The sequence below is a fragment of the Microtus pennsylvanicus genome, chromosome 14 (assembly GCF_037038515.1).
Source record: "Microtus pennsylvanicus isolate mMicPen1 chromosome 14, mMicPen1.hap1, whole genome shotgun sequence".
Classification (NCBI taxonomy): Eukaryota; Metazoa; Chordata; class Mammalia; order Rodentia; family Cricetidae; genus Microtus; species Microtus pennsylvanicus.
The window spans coordinates 27,915,161-27,934,575 of NC_134592.1; the positions used below are offsets into that span (position 1 = coordinate 27,915,161).

Below are 19,415 nucleotides of genomic sequence, written 5' to 3' on the forward strand. Positions count from 1 at the left end.
TCTTCTTCCTCTTCTAAAAAAAAAGCTCAAGTCATGTATGAAGTCAGGAATGCAGTTATGGAATCCTAATGTCAAACTTTGGTATTAAAGGGATAAGCAAAACAGACAAAAAAAAACCAGGAAACAGGTTGCAAGAAGGGAGGAGACCGAAATATGATTATTTTTTATCTTACTTTCTGTGAGGAGCATTTTACTTTATTCTCAAGAGATGCATATTAGTATATTTTCTTATACAAACCTATCCTCAAAACTTACAGAATTAAGTAACCAATAATTCCAAAGTACCCTTTCTATTCTAGAATTGTTTTTCTTTCTCTCTCAAAATACTATTTGCCATTTAAAATCTCAGCAATAATCTAAGGGGAAAAAGGGGTCATGAGTTAAAGAAGGGGGCATAGAAGGGTTGGAGAGAAGGGAGGAAGGGAAGAAATGATATAATTATATCTTAATTTTAAAAATAGAAAATAAAAAAATTTCGGCTCCTTCAACTGCTCATGAAAGTACCAACAACCAACAGACCACGCTATTCAAATATTACTATCTGCAAAGACTGGGATGGGGGGGTGGGGATACAAGTGAGGGAAACACAGCATCCTTGGCCTCCAGGAATTCTCGCAGGGCAGGGGTCTGCGTGCTTATCTTCACAGGTGCACACAGATGGCTTGGTACTGGTACGTGACTGTGCAGAAGAGGACATTTAATAAGTGGCTCCAGAGCCAGATTAAAAGTTCATCTCTGCTACTTTATACCTTGTGACTTTAAGAAAAGAGAGGAATGTTTCTGGACATTGATTTTTTTCCTATCTAGAAAATACAGATAATAATGATTACTTCATACATTGCCTTGGGTTTTAAATATACTTATAGAAGTCTATGCCAGTGATTCTCAACCTTCTTAATGTTTCCACCCTTTAAGACAGTTCCTCCTGTTGTGGTGATTCAAACCATAAAATTATTTCATTGCTATTTCATAACTGCATTTTTTAATTATTAATTTTATTGAGCTCTACATTTTTCTCTGCTTCCCTCACTGCCTCTCCCCTCCCCTTCAACCTTCTCCCATGGTCCCCATGCTCCCAATTTACTCAGGAGGTCTTGTCTTTTTCTCCTTCCCATGTAGATTAGATCCATGTATGTCTCTCTTAGGGTCCTCTTTGCTGTCTTGGTTTTCTGGGATTGTGATTTGTAGGCTTGTTTTCTTTGTTTTATGTTTAAAAACCACTTATGAGTGAGTACATATGATAACTGTCTGGATCTGGGTTACATCACTCAAAATGATGTTTTCTAGCTCTATCCATTTGCTTGTAAAATTCAAGGTGCCGTTATTTTTTTCTGCTGTGTAATACTCCATTGTGTAAATGTGCCACATTTTCCTTATCCATTCCTTGGTAGGGGGCATTTAGGTTGTTTCCACATTCTGGCTATGACAAATAATGCTGCTATGAACATAGCTGAGCACATGTCTTTGTGGCACGATTGAGCATCCTTTGGATATATACCCAAAAGTGGTATTACTGGGTCTTGAGGAAGGTTGTTTCCTGATTTTCTGAGAAATCGCCACACTGACATCCAAAGGGGCTGTACCAGCTTGCACTCCCACCAGCAATGCAAGAATTTTTTTTACCCCACCACCTCTCCGGCATAAGTGGTCATCAGTGATCAGTGTTTTTTTTTTTTATCTTTGCCACTCTTGCAGGTATAAAATGAGTTGTTTTGATTTGCATTTCTCTGATGACTAAGGATATTGAGCATTTCCTTAAGTGTCTAACAGTTATTTTATATTCCTTTGACTGTACTCCATTTTTTATTGGATTATTTATTCTTTTGATGACCAATTTCTTGAGTTCTTTGTATATTTTGGAGATCAGACCTCTGTCTGATGTGGGGTTGGTGAAGATCTTTTTCCATTCTGTAGGCTGTTGTTTTGTCTTGTTGACCATGTTCTTTACTTTACAGAAGCTTTTCAGTTTCAGAAGCTCCCATTTATTATGACCTCCCAAGACCACCCTGTTCTCCTTTCCAGAAAGAAAGTCATTTCTGGGTACAGGATAAGCATGTAATAATATACTATATGGAAAAAAGAAAAGAAGCATATAATTAGCTTATATAAAAAATAGATGATCCTAATAATCTAAGCATGGAAGTCATAACTTTCAAGACTAAAGAAAATTAACTTGATCTTTCAGCTGATGGGAGACACTGGGGGTTCATGGGCAGGCAAATGACTCGGAGAAAGAAATGTTGAGGAAGATTACTATTGCAATAGCAGGGATGAAACAAATTAAGGGAATAAGACAAAAGAAGAAAGATCAGTCAGAGGCAAAGGACCCAGTGATTATCAAATAGCAGAGACAGAAAGGGAGAAAGAGGATTTAGCAGACTTTGATGATGAATAAGATGCTGTGAGGAGAGGCAGATGAGCAATGGGGAAATGGAAAGCAAGAGAAGAACTAAAGAAAGTGAAATGAGGTGGGGAAAGATATTTAGAGTGGTGGAAGATGATAAGTTCTCTATTAGACATGATGAAGTTGAAGAGAAAGAGTTTTCAAGCAAAAACGTCCACTGGGCATTTAACACTATAACGAAATGATCTGAGAAGGGATTCAGTTGAATATAAGGACTTTAAAACACTCTCTTCATGCCATAGGAGATAAGTAAGTGAAAGAAGCATAAAGAAAAGGGGGCTATAGCTCTGTCTTAACCTGGTAAGGGTGGGAGGATGCTAAGGTAGTTTTCTATGTGTTCAACATTAAAAGAGTCTAATTATATATTTAAAAATAGAACTAGATGGTTTCCAACATAAATTACAGAAAAAGTGTTCAAAAAAATCTTAAATGAGAGGACCATAATTAGCAAGAAAGGAAGTGAAAGCCACACTGTATATAGGCTACATGTGTGGTTGATGTGGAATAGGTCAAAACGAAGATGGGCTTTCTGGTCAACCTCAAAGGAGAGTCAAAATGCACACTAACATCAGATATCTGCATGACTACATCCAGCCTCAGAACTAGCTTGCTGGCTTTGGCTGAAACATGGCATTTATTCTGGATCTGACATTCCAAGGCTGTCATAAGGACATGGGTTGAGTCAAGAAATAATGGGGACAAAGGGAATTATAACTTTTAAAACAACCCTGTCTTACATTTTAGATGTGAACGGATACTAAATTACAACTCAAAACTCAGCTCAATAAACTCACACAAGGAGTAGGAGATAGGATCAAGTGACCCTTTGATAGGCAATACATTAAGAGTTGCTAACATAGGATTCTTAGGGAGATAAAGTACCTTTAAAATATTTACAATAATAATAGAAGGAAAGAATTAAAGTACCTTCAATCTGGACCCTGACAAATGCTACTCTAGCTGGATCTAGCAATATGGTAGACCCTAACAAGGTATCTGATACAAAATAACTCCCTCATAACTTGCTTTAAATGCTATTTATGTCTGTATATCTGTGATATTTAGCTTCCCAGAGTATATACTGGAACAAAAGAAAGAAAAGATCACCAATGAGTAAGACATGTAAAGTTGAAATTGCCTTAGAACAGACTGTAAATCATATGTAAAGCATATGCAAAATATACATATGGTTGCCTAAACTATACGTTATACCCTTTGGGAAAACTCCCGTGGAGATAACTGATTTTGCTACTCAGGAAAAATGGAAATAGCTATCCAAGTCATTTGTAATCTAAGTCATTTGTAAGAAATCCAAATCATTTGTAAGAAGCTGTGGTCATGATGAAGCCTGTCATGGGAATGACTAACACAGAGAATAGAAACCATTTATTGAAACAGGCAAGAGTTCAGAAACCAGGCCAGAAGCTGAAAATCTCCATTATTTAAGTTAATGTTATCTCAAACCAGGATCAACCCATCCACATGAGATGATTTTCCATCCATCCTTTCTTCCTTCCATTACCCTGACGGGTAGTTGGGAAAGTATTTCAAAAAAGACTAGAGGAAGAGAAAAAATTCAGGAGGGAAAATCCAATATCTCTTCCAAGCCTTGAAATTCATTCACTTTCAGGATAACTTTTATCCAAGTGAAAAATTCCCATTTATCATCTCTTTCTTTCTATACCAAATAAGCAAGATTGAACGTCACTAATTGCTGCAAGCATCAACATTACATTTTTGTAATTACCTAAAATCAGAAAGTAATGAAAACATTCACCTGTTTTTTTCCAGAACTAAAGAGACAGTGAAGATGGAAAGGTTGACAAATCGTAAGACTGCAATGATCTAGTCTCTAAAGTGAGATGCTGGGAATTTGCAAGAATGGAAGAAAAAAAGTCTCATGCTGAGATTTGCATTTTAAAGAGGGAAGTGTGTGTGTGTGTGTGTGTGTGTGTGTGTGTGTGTGTGTGTGTGTGTATTTCATTCTTTCCCTTTTGTGTGTTTGTCATAGGTATGGATGTGTGCACATCCGCATGTGGGGTCTGAGGCTGAAGTCAGGAAGCATCTTCAGCCACAGTTCTACCTTAAGCAATGAAGCAGAATGAAGCAGTGTCTCTCAGGCAAAGCCAGAGCTCACCAATATGGCTAGTCTCACCAACCAGCTGTTCTGGGGATGCCCTGTTTGCACTTTCAGAGAATGGAATTACAGTTGGGCCACAACATCCGCCAACATATATGTGGATTCTGGAGATCTCAACTCTGATCCTCAGGCCTGAAGAGAAAGTGTAAGTAATAAGAGTAATTCAGCCCCAGCCCAGGGCTGACCCATGTTATGCTCAGTGGCTTAAATGAGAACTCATAACTTACCATCTGGATGACCTACAGCTCAGATGAATAGCTAATTTACTGGCTACTAGAAGGGGGATCTAAAAGTATAGGAAAAGACAAGCAAGAAATTTAATTTTAAGGACTAGGCTTAGTGGTGTATGCTCAGAGAGAGCACACAGAACTCAGAGAGCTGAAGAAAAAGGATCATAAATTTAATTTTAAGGGCTAGGCTTGATGGTGGGTGCTCACAGTCATAGAACTCAGGGAGCTGAGGAAGAAGGATCATAAATTTGAGGCTAGCTTAGGCTACATAGAGTCTCAAAAATATTAAGGAAAAATATAAATTCTGGCATTTAAGCATAAACCCATATCCCCAACACTCCAGAAACTAAAAATTTTAAGTCTTCCCTCTCCTCAGCACTGACTGTTAACAGGGTTTAGGGTCAAAGGATGGGGTCGTATGTTAGGAAGGGAATGAGCCAGGTGAATAGAGGATAACCAGAATTATGAGGAGCCCAAAGTCATGGTAAACATAGAATGGTACTTGCATGTTCACTCAGATATTAAAAAGCTGGGTGAAGATATGTTAATATCATTATAATATGCTACTGTCAATCATACTAAAAGTTGCACATGCAATATGAAGAGGCATCCAACATGAAAAGAGAGTAGAATAAGGAGGCAGCTCCATGTGAAAGACATGCAATAGAAGAAAATCCATGGGAGGCTGTAAGAGCTAGCTACCCAAAACCCCTATAACACAAAGATATGCAAACACAAAGAGATCAAGCAACATAGTGCATGGAATCAGATGACAACATTGATATTTGGCTCATTCTGACCTATTATAAAATAATAATTTAATTGGTTCAAACTACTATTCTAAGAACAGTACCCACGACCACAATGGTAGTTGTCAAGGAGAGTCTACTACCACTCCAGCTGAGCTATATAAGCTTCCAGATGATTATTTAAGAGCGATCCTATGATAACACTTAAGAACGCTTATCTTTTCCTTAAGGGTGACAAAGTGCTACGGATCAGTTGAACACGCAGTGTAGTGGTGGTAGTGGTAATGGTGGTGATGGTGGTGGTGGTGATGGTGGTAGTGGTGATGGTGGTGGTGGTGATGGTGGTGGTGATGGTGGTGGTGGTGATGGTGGTAGTGGTGATGGTGGTGGTGGTGATGGTGGTGGTGATGGTGGTGGTGGTGATGGTGGTAGTGGTGATGGTGGTAGTGGTGATGATGGTGGTGGTGATCATGGTAGTGGTGATGGTGGTGGTGGTGATGGTGGTAGTGGTGATGGTGGTAGTGGTGATGATGGTGGTGGTGATCATGGTAGTGGTGATGGTGGTGGTGGTGATGGTGGTGGTGGTGATGGTGGTGGTGGTGATGGTGGTGGTGATGGTGGTGGTGGTGATGGTGGTGGTGGTGATGGTGGTGGTGGTGATGGTGGTAAAGAAGGGATCCTGATACTGGCTCTTTAAGCAGGGGCCAGCTAGACTCTTGCCTCTGAGTTTTGTCTTTTTATGATGCCACTGTGTTTAATCCTCATCATCTAGCCTTTTGTAGGGTAATAGATGAATCAGATAATCATTGTTTGCCTCTTGACCATCTTTGTTCTGATAGCATGGTGGCTGGATGGAACAGAAAGTGTTGCTTCCGATCATCACTATGAGTCACTGACAGCATCAATACGGCATAATCACAGGGTCAAAGACCTTTACAGCTTTCTCCTGATCTGTTCTTTCTGTTAGAGGCCAGAAGTAGCAAGATTTTCTCATGAATGAATGCCAGATATAGCAAAGAGACAAAAGTAGTCATGCTTTTCTTGCTAAGGGTTAAAGGATCAACAAGAATGACTTTTAGAAAAGACTCATCCCACAACAAAGTCCTTGATCTCCCTGTCACGAACTTCTCTGAAGTGGCTTCTCATTCATGAATAACACAAGACCAGAAAGATCTGTTGATGCTCCCAATGAAAGAACTGCATCCAAACAGACCATGGTGTGCCAGATTTAGCAGAATCAAAGGGTGGCCCCTTGCTAAGAGAAATACCAACTGTGCAAGTCCAGGAAGTGGGGAGAAATGACTTAGCAGTGCACACAAAAATAGTAAAGGTTTTCACTGACTTGAGTTCCATTTAACACTAAAGTTATCAAAAGGGAAGGTTAAAGGGTTTGCTACTGCCCTGAATGGGTGCAGAATCTAGAACAAGGGCAACAGAGCAGTCTATCATGAATTGATCCCAATCATACCCATAGTACTGTATGCTACGTGAGCATCCTTCTTCAGAATAGATATAGGCAAAAAATGTCATTTTTCAAGGAACAATAATATAGATGAAAGAATAAAAGTCTTTACATGAAAATGGCCAAAGAAACTGGAGATGTTTTAGTACTTAGAAAAGAAACTCCTCAAAGACAAAAAGCCTTGACTTCAAACACTTGGAGTGTAATTAGATCTGTTCCATGGATCTCCAAGGGCTGGAAGTCGCACAGGTGCGGAAAGCTGTAGCAACGAAGGATAAGAAAGAGCTCTCAAATATTCTGCCCTGCTGGAACAGAATGAAAAGACCAAGGGATCAATGAGCTGCTCATTGCCAAAGGGGTTCAAAGTATGCCTGAATAAAATTTTACACAAAGGATTCAAAACTTTGCTACAGAGTCTTGATGACCCATTGGGCCTCTTCCACCCAAAACAAACTGATTCTAACAGGATTTGTGTGGCAGGCAGTGGGCATACAGCACAGAGAAGTCTCTACCCTCAAAAAAATGAAACATTCCCTGTACTATGGGAGCCCGTTGAGGCACAGGGGGAAGGGGGATGCTGGCTAATTGTGAGGATGGTACCTATACCGCCTGGTGTCCTAAATGTTATTGGAGTACAAAGGGGGCCTTCTTCCTGTTCTCTTTCTTCCTTACGCCTTCCTCTCACATCCATGAGCAGAGATTAAAGCTTAAGAGTGAAGCTCCATAGCTGCCACCGTTCAGATGACTTTCTTCCAAGTAATGGTTCTCTAACTTCAGCCTTCTCAGCCTCACCTGGAAGAACCCTTTCTGCAGTGAGACTGCCCTCCTTTATTAACTCTCCAGGCCATTTTGGTGCTTGGCAAACCTCTGCTCTGTGCAATCGAAAGTGTAATTGAAAGACCAGCTCTACCTCAAATTGTGAGGTATGGGGTAAGCTAACGTTTCTGTGCCTCTAAGTTCTCTACCTCTCACCTAGGAAACATGCCTCCCCCACCCCGGGAACGCTGTGGTGATCGCAGGCAACAGTGCAAAGAAAGCGCATGGCCCAGTTCAAAGTTCGAGGTAAGGGCTCAAACCCATGTAGCACCTGTCAGTTTAGAAGACTGATCTATTCAGGGAACCTCTCTGACCCCTCCCACATCCCCCCAGCATTTTGATTGGACTGATGGATTTGAGACGAGTCTTACTATGTAGCTCAGACTGGTCTTGAACTGGCAGTGTTCCTGCGGCAGCCTCCCGAGCGCCTTGAATTATATGCGCTCGCCAGCCAGCCAGGCCCAACATCATTTGTCTACTCAGCTGGCAGCACTAGGGGACCCCTGCCCACTGCATCCTCAGATGCTTTCATTTATGTGCACAGTCAGCAAAGCTGCTCCAACACAGGCACTCACTGTCCTGGACTCTGGGCCACATTCCATCTCCCACCCCTCTTGAGGCCTGGCCAGCCAACTGGCCATCCTACCCTATGTCCTTACCAGACCTCCATGGCTGGTCTAAGGCCTGATGGGGTCTCTGTGAACAGGCTGTGTGACTTAGCTAGCTGAGGTGGAGGTTCTCTAGCCTCATTCCTCCCGAGAATAGCTGTGCTGTGCTGTTCTCATCAATGGTGTCCTGAGTAGCACAGGTCTCTGCATGTGTTTTCCCATATACCACAGGACGCTTGGAACTCACTGCCCTTTACTACTAAACGCTTCTGCTGCCTCTCATCATTGAAGTAACAAAGAAGCACCCCCACACGTATCCGATGAGCTCAGACCATGGGAGGCTCTAGGACATTTCTCTAACTCCCATCTTGCCCTCCAGAAATAACTGAAATCTGACTAAATTCATCATACAGTCGTGTGGTTGCCTTTTTAATCGCCCTTCCTTTCCTCCTCTTTCACTTCCTTTTCCTCCCACCTTCCTCTTTCCTTTCCTCCCCTTTGACAGAGTCTTGATATACAGTATAGTCTGACATCAGACTCCTTATGTAGGCCAGGCTTGCCTTGATCTCATGATCCTCCTGCCTCAACCTCCTTAGGGGTAGGATTACAGGCATGTTCCACAACCACTGGCATGGGTCCGCCTTTCTAAGGCAGTAAAGAAGAAGATTTTAAGTCTTTAGAGATGAAGCCTCAAGACTATAATTTTAAGATAGCCAAAGAGAAAGACAGTCTTGGAAATAGCACCTTACCTGTATATACTCATCACATAGAGCTATGGGAGCCAAGAGGGTCTTCCTGGGCCTGTACTGGGCAGCTGACTGTGAAGCAAATAGGCCCAGCCAAGGGTTCCTTCCAATCTAATAACACATCACAGAGGTGTATTTCTCTGACCTGGACTCCCACCAAGCTCGGCCTAAGAAGACCATTGCATAAAAATTATTTTTGTCTTATGGTGACTCCTGAAAAGCTGACCTCCATAAAATCATGGGGAAAAACTAAGGACCGAGTCCAGCATACTATTCATTCCCTCAGGAAGGATTTGTGGTGTGTCTGCCATGTGCTGGCACCCTTCTAAGCTAAGAGCACACGGTAATAAGCAGGAGTCAACTTTGTGGTGTGTATGCTTTGGTGGCATTCCCTTCAAGATGTCTCCATGACCATAGAGACAAGACCTTATAATATGTTCTGCCAACTTTTAATGCGCTATTGGTGGTTGCTTAACAAAACTTGAGTCAGTTTGTTCATGGGATAATATACACCTAGTAAAAGAATCTACCTTCTGGGGATGTCTAAAGAATTAAATAATGCATGCAAAACTTAGCATTTCAGTGCTTGGCTCAAAATACAAGATGAATAAATGTCAAGCGGTTTTTGTAGGGAGGTAATAAGAGAAAAATCAAGTGGGATTATTATTCAAAAGAATGGGAAAGAAAAGACAAAACATGGTTCTGGTTGTACTGAAAACATGGACTGTTAGTCTTGGTGATAGGAAGACATTCTTTAAGTTTTCCAGTGTCTCAACCAAATGATCTGGTCATAAGCACTCGCAATGGACAGAGCCTGAGAGCGCCTGTCTCAAATCCTTCCCATTCAAGGGAAGAGACCTGTTACCCTGGAAGGCTACATTCTTAGCCACGCGTACACAACTCTTGGATAAAGCAGCAACTGTGCAGAGGAAACCTTAGATGTGAATTGAATCCTGGCATCTACTATATCTCTTTCTGACCTGGAGCAAAGGACCTAGTATCTTGGAGCCCAGGGTTCTTCATCTGTAACGTGGTAGGGACCTGACACATGAGTCCCCTGTCCCCTTTTACTGTGATCCTATTATGTTTTATGGCTATACACAGAATCTAAAGACACCTCTAGACTAGAAGCATGAACATCAAGACCCAAAAGAGAGGCGTGTAGCAGGGGGTGGGGTAGCTGGTATGTGTGAAGAGGATCTACATCAGACACAGGGGCATACCTCTGGACATTCAAGAGAGCACGATAAAGGCAAAGAAGATGTTGTTTAATTGAGTTCAGGATTTTTAGCCTTTGTAAATCTTCATCTATGAAACAGAAACTCTTATTGCAGAGATCAAATGAGACTTAGTGTAGCAGTGGATGCACATTGCTTACTGTGTAACTGTGTTCTAAGACTACATGTGGAACTCTGTTTGTAAAGCTAAGCATGAGTTAAGCATCCTCATTATCCCCATTTTACAGACCAGAAAGTGGATCCCACAAAGGGAAAGTAATGTGAACAGGGCAGAGTGCTTTAGGAGAGTCAAGAGGTCAGTCCCAGCATCTGGCTAAGAGTCTGGGCTTCATGTAACCCCTGGAGTCCGAGCCTTTCCTTAAAGGGACAGATGCTATTTTAGGTTTACTCAGTTCAGGCTTTGTAGCTCACAAGCAGCCCAGATCGTATGAGGGGACTGAGTAAAGCTCTGCTCAGATAAAAACTTTATCTGTTTTTTTCTGTTGATAATTATACTTTTGATTGTTCTTAACCACTGCAAAATGCCAAGCTTCTCCTTGATGTTTGCAAAACCCACTCCAGCCCACACTGTCTCCCCTGCAGTACCTAAGCTGCTGTACAGAAAAGTGGTCAACAGAGACCACTCAGAGGTGGATGGGTGCTCACTATTTTCCATCCCTAATCTCCACTATCCTGCTCCTCCTATGAACCAGACCAAGCAAGTGGCCCATGCAGCGTGCATCCTAAGAGGTGAGGACTGGGGTTTCAGCAAGGTGAACCACAGCTTCCTCAGTACGGACAACCCAGATGTCTGAAAGGGAAGAGAGATCAAGTCCAATGCCAGTGTTTGTCACAGGTTAATTTCTTGGAGCTTTGGGCCTTTGATAAAATGATGATTCTGCCTCCGTATCTCTAGGTGGGCTCTGAACATCTGCTTCTATACTGGATTCTTAGAAACGCCAGTAATGCTGGTCCTGTTGCCACACAGGGGGCTTCCACAGCTTCCCCTTTGTGTCCACAAGCTTGAGTCACACAGTTTGTATGCCATCTCCTAAACGCAGGTTCACATCAGCATCCCTCAGCTGGAGACAAGGCAATGCGCAGACAGATAACTAGGTCCCGGGGCTGACTTACACTGGAGTGAAGAGGCAATGAGGTCAAGAATCAGCAGACAATGGAAGCGACAATCAACATGGTTAGTTCCTTTGGAAGCAGGAGATCAGGCTAAGGGGCCCCTGCAGACAGCAGCCCCTCCTCCTGTGCTTGCCTAAGCCCTGACGGACAGAGCAAGAAGCCTATTTCCTCACTGGGCCTGTGAATAACTAGGGCACATCCACAAGGTCACAGTTATTCATTTAAATTCCAGCTCTAATCAGCAGGCAGAGCCTGAGAAATTATCCATTCTGAGGGGAGAGGCTGACAGAGAGCATCACAAACAACCCTTAGGCAGGAGTGAGGGGTGCCAAGAGAGGGATGTAGAAAGAAGGGTTCTTTCCACTACTATCTCCTCTCTTCACATCCCAAGTGCTTACTCCCTCTCCTACTAGAGAGTTCTGGAACATTCAGAAATGAGTAGAAGGTTGAGTGCAGAAAAGGGATGGCACTGCCTACTCACAAGCTATCCAGGGAGACCAGTGATTAATCCCAGTGAACAAAGTAGATGAAAAGACCTAATAAGGTACCTTCCGGAAAATAAATGGGTTGTATATCTTTGGAGAGGGCCCTTCTCTTATGGAAGTTTCGCTTTCCTTAACTGCAATGTCTGTGCTCCTTGAGCAATACACCCCTTAAGCTCTACTGTGTCTCAGGACCCTATACAGCCAGTTTTCCCCATATGCTTATGATCAGTCCTGTCTAATAAACACTTACTAGGCTCTATGTGCTTTGTACTCTGCACAGATACAGTAGTACAGACACAAGTAAGACATGATGCTGGCCCACAGGACCACTATGGAAATGTGGGCGCTTTAAAAGAACAAGAGCACAGAATCTGGTGGCATCTGAATTCTAAGGTTCTGGTCTAGTCACTGTCAAGAGGAGACCACTGGCCTGTCACTGGAGCTCCCCAAGGCTTCTCGTTTGCAGTGCACACAGTAATGCCCACCAGGAGGAGTTAACATGAAGATGCAGGAGAAAGTTCAGCCATCTTCCCAAGATCCGCAGGTGGTACTAGAAAGGTTTGCTGTTTGCTTTTATTATCCTGAATCCCTTTGTGTAACCTAGGGTGAGAGGCTTTGAACTTGCTCCCTGCTGCAGTCCGGTGGAACTTGCCTGCTCTTTCGATCCAGGTATCCAGGACTCAATGGCAGGAGTCCCCAGCCTATCTCAGGAACTCTGGGAAAGGCTTTTCCCACAAGTCTTATCTCAAACTACAGCTTACAATAGGATTATTTCCAACCAACGTGCTCAGCATATAAAATTCACCAATTAATCAATCATCCCATTTATAGTCTTCCAGTGGCTTCTGGGTAAAACAGTTACCTTAGCTCATAAAATCCCCAGTACGTCCTCCTGGGTCAGGGAGCAGGGGATCAGAGAGCCACTAAAGGTTTCGGTTGTCAGAGCACAAGATCGTTGGCTCCAGATTACTCGGCCAGGAACTGAGAGAGGGCGGAAGGCTACTCACTAACCTTCTGCACAGGCCAGCTCCTTCCATATCCATGGCCACAACTGAAGGATCTAAACCAAGAGTTTTCTTCAGGCTTAGAAACCATAACAAAATAAAGGAGCTGGAGGAGTGACAAGATTAGCGATCATCCCTAGATACTTCAAGGGCAAAGTGAAGGTCACAACATTTAGACTGAGGCTAGAATCCCCTCTTGGTCCTGCTATTCCATAACTGAGTACAGCACATCCCTTAACCTCCCTGGACCCCCACTTAATCAGCAATAAAATGGGGGCTTGGGCTACATACCTCGGAAGGTTATTAAGGAAATAAAAAGAGATAATGGCGATTAAATAGAGATGTGTCAGGGAAAGGGGCATTAACAGTTGCTATTATCTAAAGAAAGGGCAGCCATAGACCTCCACCCCTCTACCATTCCCTTCCACACAAGGACCAATATGGTGACCTTGTGAGAATCAGAAAAAAGGGTTCCCCCATGAACACAGGCTGGGGGAGAGAAATGCAGGCTGAGCTTCGGGTTCGTTCATTCCTGGGCAGAAGGACAGTGTACCACCTTTGGAAACATCTCTGCCATCAGTCAGATGGCAAACAAGACCTGAGGTCTTGATCTTAGTCCCTTACTTCCTATGATTAAATACTCTGCTACCAGAGAGGCTTCCCTGTCCATGCTCTATAAATTAGTGATTTCTCCTTTACAACCACTTAACTGTCACCACGTGCTACAATATACATTAGCATGCACATGTAATGTGGATACGTGCATATAAGCACCTATACAGATGTATACGCATCTGTATGTCTGCCCCCATTTAGAATAAAAGTACATGAAACCAGGGATTGTCTCCTGTTTATCATTTTATCCACAGTCCCTGGATATATTTGTTGAATGAGTGACTGAACGAAAATCTTTTTAAATAAAAAGAATGAATTTAATGGTATGTATGTATGTATGTATGTGTTTATTGATGTGCAGGTGCATGTCTACATGTGTGCGTATGTATGGGAGCCAGAAGACAAGTTTGGGTGTCATTATTCAGGAGATGTCCTTTTATTTTTATTATTTAGAAGGCATTTTTCTGGCCTAGAACCAACCAAGAAGTCTAGGCTGATCTGCTAGGAAACCCCAGGGAGCAGATGGCCTTAACCTTTTAGTGCTAAGGTCAAAAAGTGCATCCCTGCACCAAAAATGAGGTTGAGATCTGGGGTCTGGGGTTAGAACTCAGGTCCTCATGTTTACAGAGCAAGCGCTTTCCCGAGCAAGTATGACTCCAGCTCTGGTGGTATTTCTGTGGACGGGTTGTCTGTGCTGTGTTTCAAAGAAAGATGAAGGATAGGCAGAAAAAGTACAAAAATGTCCTCTGTGTTTGATAAGAATAACTATATTGTACTCTTACATTGTGGAATCCCACATATAACAATGATCAGAAAGTCCCTACCAAAGTATGTGTGATTATCTTAGGTATCCAAGAACAATAAAGTATATATTCGTCTAGAGACAGAGATGACAGTAAAAGTCAAATTACCTCTCCACACAAACAAACAAGTGGGCAGTCATCCCTTCAGGGAATACTTACAAGATCTCCAGTCATTGAGAATTTTCAGCTATGACCCCAGATTGCACCATTAAAGTGTGAATTGGTTTTAGAGTTCAGTTGCTACCATTGATGAGTTCTATGATTTTTGGCAAAACTATTTAACCTGTCAGACCCTAAATTTCATGTACTTTAAATTGTATATAGCATTACCGATCTTATATTTTCTCTCTAAGGGTTAACTGTAAGAAAGACTAAGTAAGTAAACACGAAGATATCAAAGATGGTCTCCCATTCTGTCTGTAAGTAACTGTTCTTCTTAACTCAGAGTCCTAACTAGTTTAGAATAGATGTAAAACCATGCTAAATTACCTCACATTTCTTACCCATGAAGGATTAGGTCCTCTATTATGGTCTTATATATGTAAATGCCCACATACAAGGCTTAAAAATAGGACTCTGGGAGAGCATGCACTTTTAATAATAGCATACCTATTATTAAAGATAGGTCTTCCATGTTTCTATTAACAAAATCCAATCAAACCCTCTTTTAGATTTTTTATAGTGAACATGTATTACTTGCATAACTGGTTAATAAATAGAATATTATCAATATCATTGTAGGAAATAGGGATTTCTTAGAAGAAAGAAACCTTCCTTTACCCATATAGTTTCTGGGTTGAATAGGTAATATTGTCAGCTTTTAACCACAGGAAATTATAGCTATAAAACAAGGCAAAAGTATTCATTGCATTGGATAACACGCAGCTAAGATTCTTTTTAAAATATTTTCCAAAAATGTTAATGTTCCACTCCTTTGATTCACACAGAATTCATAAGGAAGCAATCACTTAAGCCAGGGAAACACATTCCGTTGGTTTTAAAATAGTTCTTCAAAGCCAGCAAAAAAAACCTTACTTCAAGGCATTTCTTCTTCTAAACCAAAAATCAGTGAAAATGCAACATACTAAGATGTTTTTTAATCCCTGGAAAGGGGGTCAGTCAGAATCACACCATGCACAGTCTAGCAGAAGGCAAATTCCCACAGCAGCTGTGCGAGCAAAGACTCACCTGGACCTTGGCTGACATCTGTGGCAGCAATTTCAAAGCAAGGGAAAAGGAGAGGAGAGAGAAACGAAGAAGAGTGTTAGAAGTGCACCCACACACAACACCGTGTGTTCTTGCATGAGTTCAAAGGCCATGCAAGCCCCCACATTCCTACCTTCACCCAAAATCCACCCATGCAAGCCAAGGAATCAAGCTCCCTTTTCACTGTGCATGTAGCAAAAGAGGTAAGCCGCGCATCTGTCCGGAAAGACATCATCCTGGAATCAGATAGGGCTCCAGAGAGCCAAGCAACCTAGAATGCTATAAGAATATTGGTTAAAATATTCTGGTTGGTTTCTGCACACTGACACCCACGCAAATTCTCCTCTTTTCCAGATACCAAACACTGGACGCAGAGTCAAGTGAGGTTTCACAGCAGAGAGAAAAACAAATTAACCACTCCCCTGAGGAAGAAAAAGAGACATCACCATTAAGAAAGCACAAGCTGAAGCATTTGTTAGCGTGGAGGGCAGAAGGACAGAAGGTGGCAAAACACAGTGACCATTCTTCATCACAGACAGCAACGTGTGCTTGAGATTGTGTGAACCAAACATTTGCCATAGAAACGGAAACTCTGCTTCCCTGCACCCGTCATCTTTCTCCTTGCTTTTCACCCCATCACAAATGACAAGAATGACCTGGTACAAATCACTTTTGTCAGCCACAATTGAACACAGAGCCCTGGGAAGATTGGCACATCAATTAAACCAATGAACTTTTAAAACACACAGAGAACAGTTCACTCCCATCATCTTCCTCAACGATAGGATGTCTCCTTCATCCTCCCACTCTCAGATGTGAAGTAGGATTGTGCTGGGGAAAGCTAAGTGAGAATAGCCAGAGGCACTGTTCAAAACAGTTTAGCAGTATTAACTAGAGCTGAGGCAGCAAGAGGCTGACTGGGAGACCCATGACCATCAGGAAATCCTGGGTGGGTATGCTTAGAATCACTAGGTAGTGGATCTGGGAAGACCTTAGGCTTGTCTAGTTTGCTATTGCTTGTTGTTGTTGTTGTTGTGTTAGGATGGACGGTACTGATAGGTTATTCCAGGTTTGCACAGCCAGTTCAGAGACAGAACTCAGAAAAGAATCTTCCATCTCTGAGTCCGATTAAGTTCAACATTCATTCAACTAAAGCCAAGACCTCTCAAGACATATAAGATATAGTTTAATTTGTAGACTAAAGAAAGTATCCTTAAGCCACTGAAAAGACAGGTAGGGATTCCCCCAGGTACCCCATGAGTAGATCACCATTAATCCTCTGTGACTTTAATCTGCTGCCAGGACGAGACAGGTAACCTTCTCCATGCCAATAATGAAATACCTGCAGTCAGATTCGTACAGTGCATCCTTATGGCTTTGCCCCAAAAATACCAAGGCTGTCACCAGACTCAGCTGTGCCCTAGCATTTGGGCTGTGCCATAGTCAGATCAACAGCTGAGGATTTACCCAGCGCTTGTCCTGCAATCCCTGGAAGCTATATATACTCCCAGACACATCTTGAGAACCCTGAATCATTCCTTAGACACGCCCCCTTTCAGGTTTTTCTGGTAAGTTAGGTTTAGGGGTGGAGCGATGAGCGAGGGGAAGAAAAGAGGTAAAATAGAAGAGGTGGGTAGGAGAAGGCTACTACATGAATAGCTAAGTGATGCCATTAACGGTGACTGATGGACTGCCTAGAATAGTGGTCTCATTGAAATACCCCTTAATTAAACAGGCTATCTGCGGTGAGAATGTCAACATTGTTGTTCATACACAGTCTGTGAGGGCTCCAAGACACAGTGAGACGGGATTCCCTTGGAACCTCAATGGTCTTTAGATATCAGTTGGGTACCCACTTTAGCACTGTGATTACAATCCTAAACTTGGAGAGAGACAGGTGTGAGCTCGCATCCCAGCATGCTCGGCAGCCTTAGGCCAATCCCTGAGCTTCTCCCTAATTCATCTTCCTCAGCCATAAAAATGGGAACAGAACCTCCCCCATGGGGGTGTTAGGAGACTTTAAAAGCTTGCAAAGCACTTAGCATCAGGAAAGCCCTGTATAAACAGTAGTGGTTCTGATTGTTATCGTTTGGAACCACCAGACAGAATTGCCAGCATTTATTGACCAGATGGCTCCCTGGAAACACTGGGAGACCACAGGAAGTAAACCTGTGACTCAGGTTCAATGCTTCTATCAACCCCACCTCACCCCCCTTCCCTCACCCCATTCATCAGTGCCAAGTGAGGTGAGAAGGGGCTGGAATCTGGGATGATCAGGAGCTGAGGTTGAAAGAAATTCCATGATTACTTCCTCTGTTTCACCCCCTCATACTTTAACTCAGTATAGCTGCAATCCCATACATAAAAATACAATATCTCTTCTCATCACAGAAGGGCAACAATGACACCCTTAAAAGTCCTTTAACCAGTAAATGAATAATAGATAGATAGATAGATAGATAGATAGATAGATAGATAGATAGATAGATGTGACAGAGGCAGGGGTGAGAATAAGATGTCCCTTGGGGCTAGGGGAGAGTTGGGAAAATGTCAACTGGGAGAGAGTGAGAAACTGGCTTCATCTATATTGTCTCTACTATAACAACCCCAGCTCCCCCCTAGGGAGCCCCCTTTTCCACTTTTAATCAATATAATTGATAAAGATGACCCCTACTCTTACCCCTGTTCTAATAGAAGCCTTGTAGCTCCAGATTGTAGGAACAGTCTATCTTCTGGACCCATAATTCACTCAAGAACATACATGTGACCCAGATCCAACCAATGAGAGTCTTCCGAGGGAATTTCACTGGAATTATTAGGAAACAACACTAGCTTTCATCTTTGTCATAATAGACAGACTACCTCCATACTTGGCAATGGGGGCAACACAAGAGGGCAGGATAGGGGAAGGTTAGCTGGCCTAGAATCAAATCCAAACTCTGTCATCCATCCACATTTCTGAGCCTCAATCGCCTCTCCTAAAAATAGAGATCCTCATAGTATCTATCTTAGTGAGCTGTATCCATGGAAATCCTGTATTCACATTCAATACATATTAACGGAGTGCCAATTATAGGCCAGACCATACTCTCTACATGGGACATCCAAGCAGTGAATGAATAAAACAGGAAATACCCTAGGGTTTTAAATGGGAGACATGAACAATACTAACATACATGTGTAATGTGCCATGACATAATGATTAATATCATGAAGAAAGAAGAAACGGGGTAAATGACAGCAGGCGTCCCTATGTCAGAAAAGATTGTTAAAGAAGCATTTCCGAGGAAATAATATTATATCTGGGCTGATACCCAAAGACAATGAGCTTTATATATACTTGATTCAATCTGTCCAGGCAAGAAAATGGTACCTGGACAGGCTGCAGGCAGGACTCATTCTGCTGGTTAGTACTCCTGAGTGGACAAGGGGTCTGAGAACCAGCTCCCTTCACCTGCAGCTTTCCTCCCAGCTAGCCTGCAACTCACATGCAGTCTTAAGAAGGTCACAGATGCTCCAAAGGTACTCAAGGCTGAAGGAACCCTGATGGAAACTATCCTGACCTGGTCTGAGGCCACCTCCCTCAGGACTTCCCTACTCCCACCAGGGGATGCAGAAGAAGAGCAGAAGGATTTGAACTCCATCACCACCCTTCGCCCACTCTCTACAACCTCACAAGCAGAGGAGGAGTAAATCAGGGCATCCCCACCTGCACTCACGGATGCCAAAAGGATGCCCAACAATGCCATCAGGCACAAGTTCAAAGGAAGCAATTTGTTGGGAGAAGGGGGGGGGG

The 19,415-nt window shown here is 42.6% G+C and overlaps 1 protein-coding gene across 47 annotated transcripts in view; it reads right to left on the reverse strand.

The window, feature by feature from the left end:
- Nrxn3 (neurexin 3) overlaps window positions 1–19,415 on the reverse strand; it is a 1,550,418-nt gene that overhangs the window by 1,428,226 nt on the left and 102,777 nt on the right. For all 47 annotated transcript variants that reach the window (XR_012907734.1, XR_012907733.1, XR_012907732.1 and 44 more), the window contains one exon: window positions 15,602–15,619. Coding sequence is in view for 39 of the 47 variants with exons in the window: in XM_075948192.1 (XP_075804307.1) it covers window positions 15,602–15,619 (18 nt within the window). In the remaining 8 variants the exon portion in view is untranslated. The remainder of the gene's footprint in view (window positions 1–15,601; window positions 15,620–19,415) is intronic.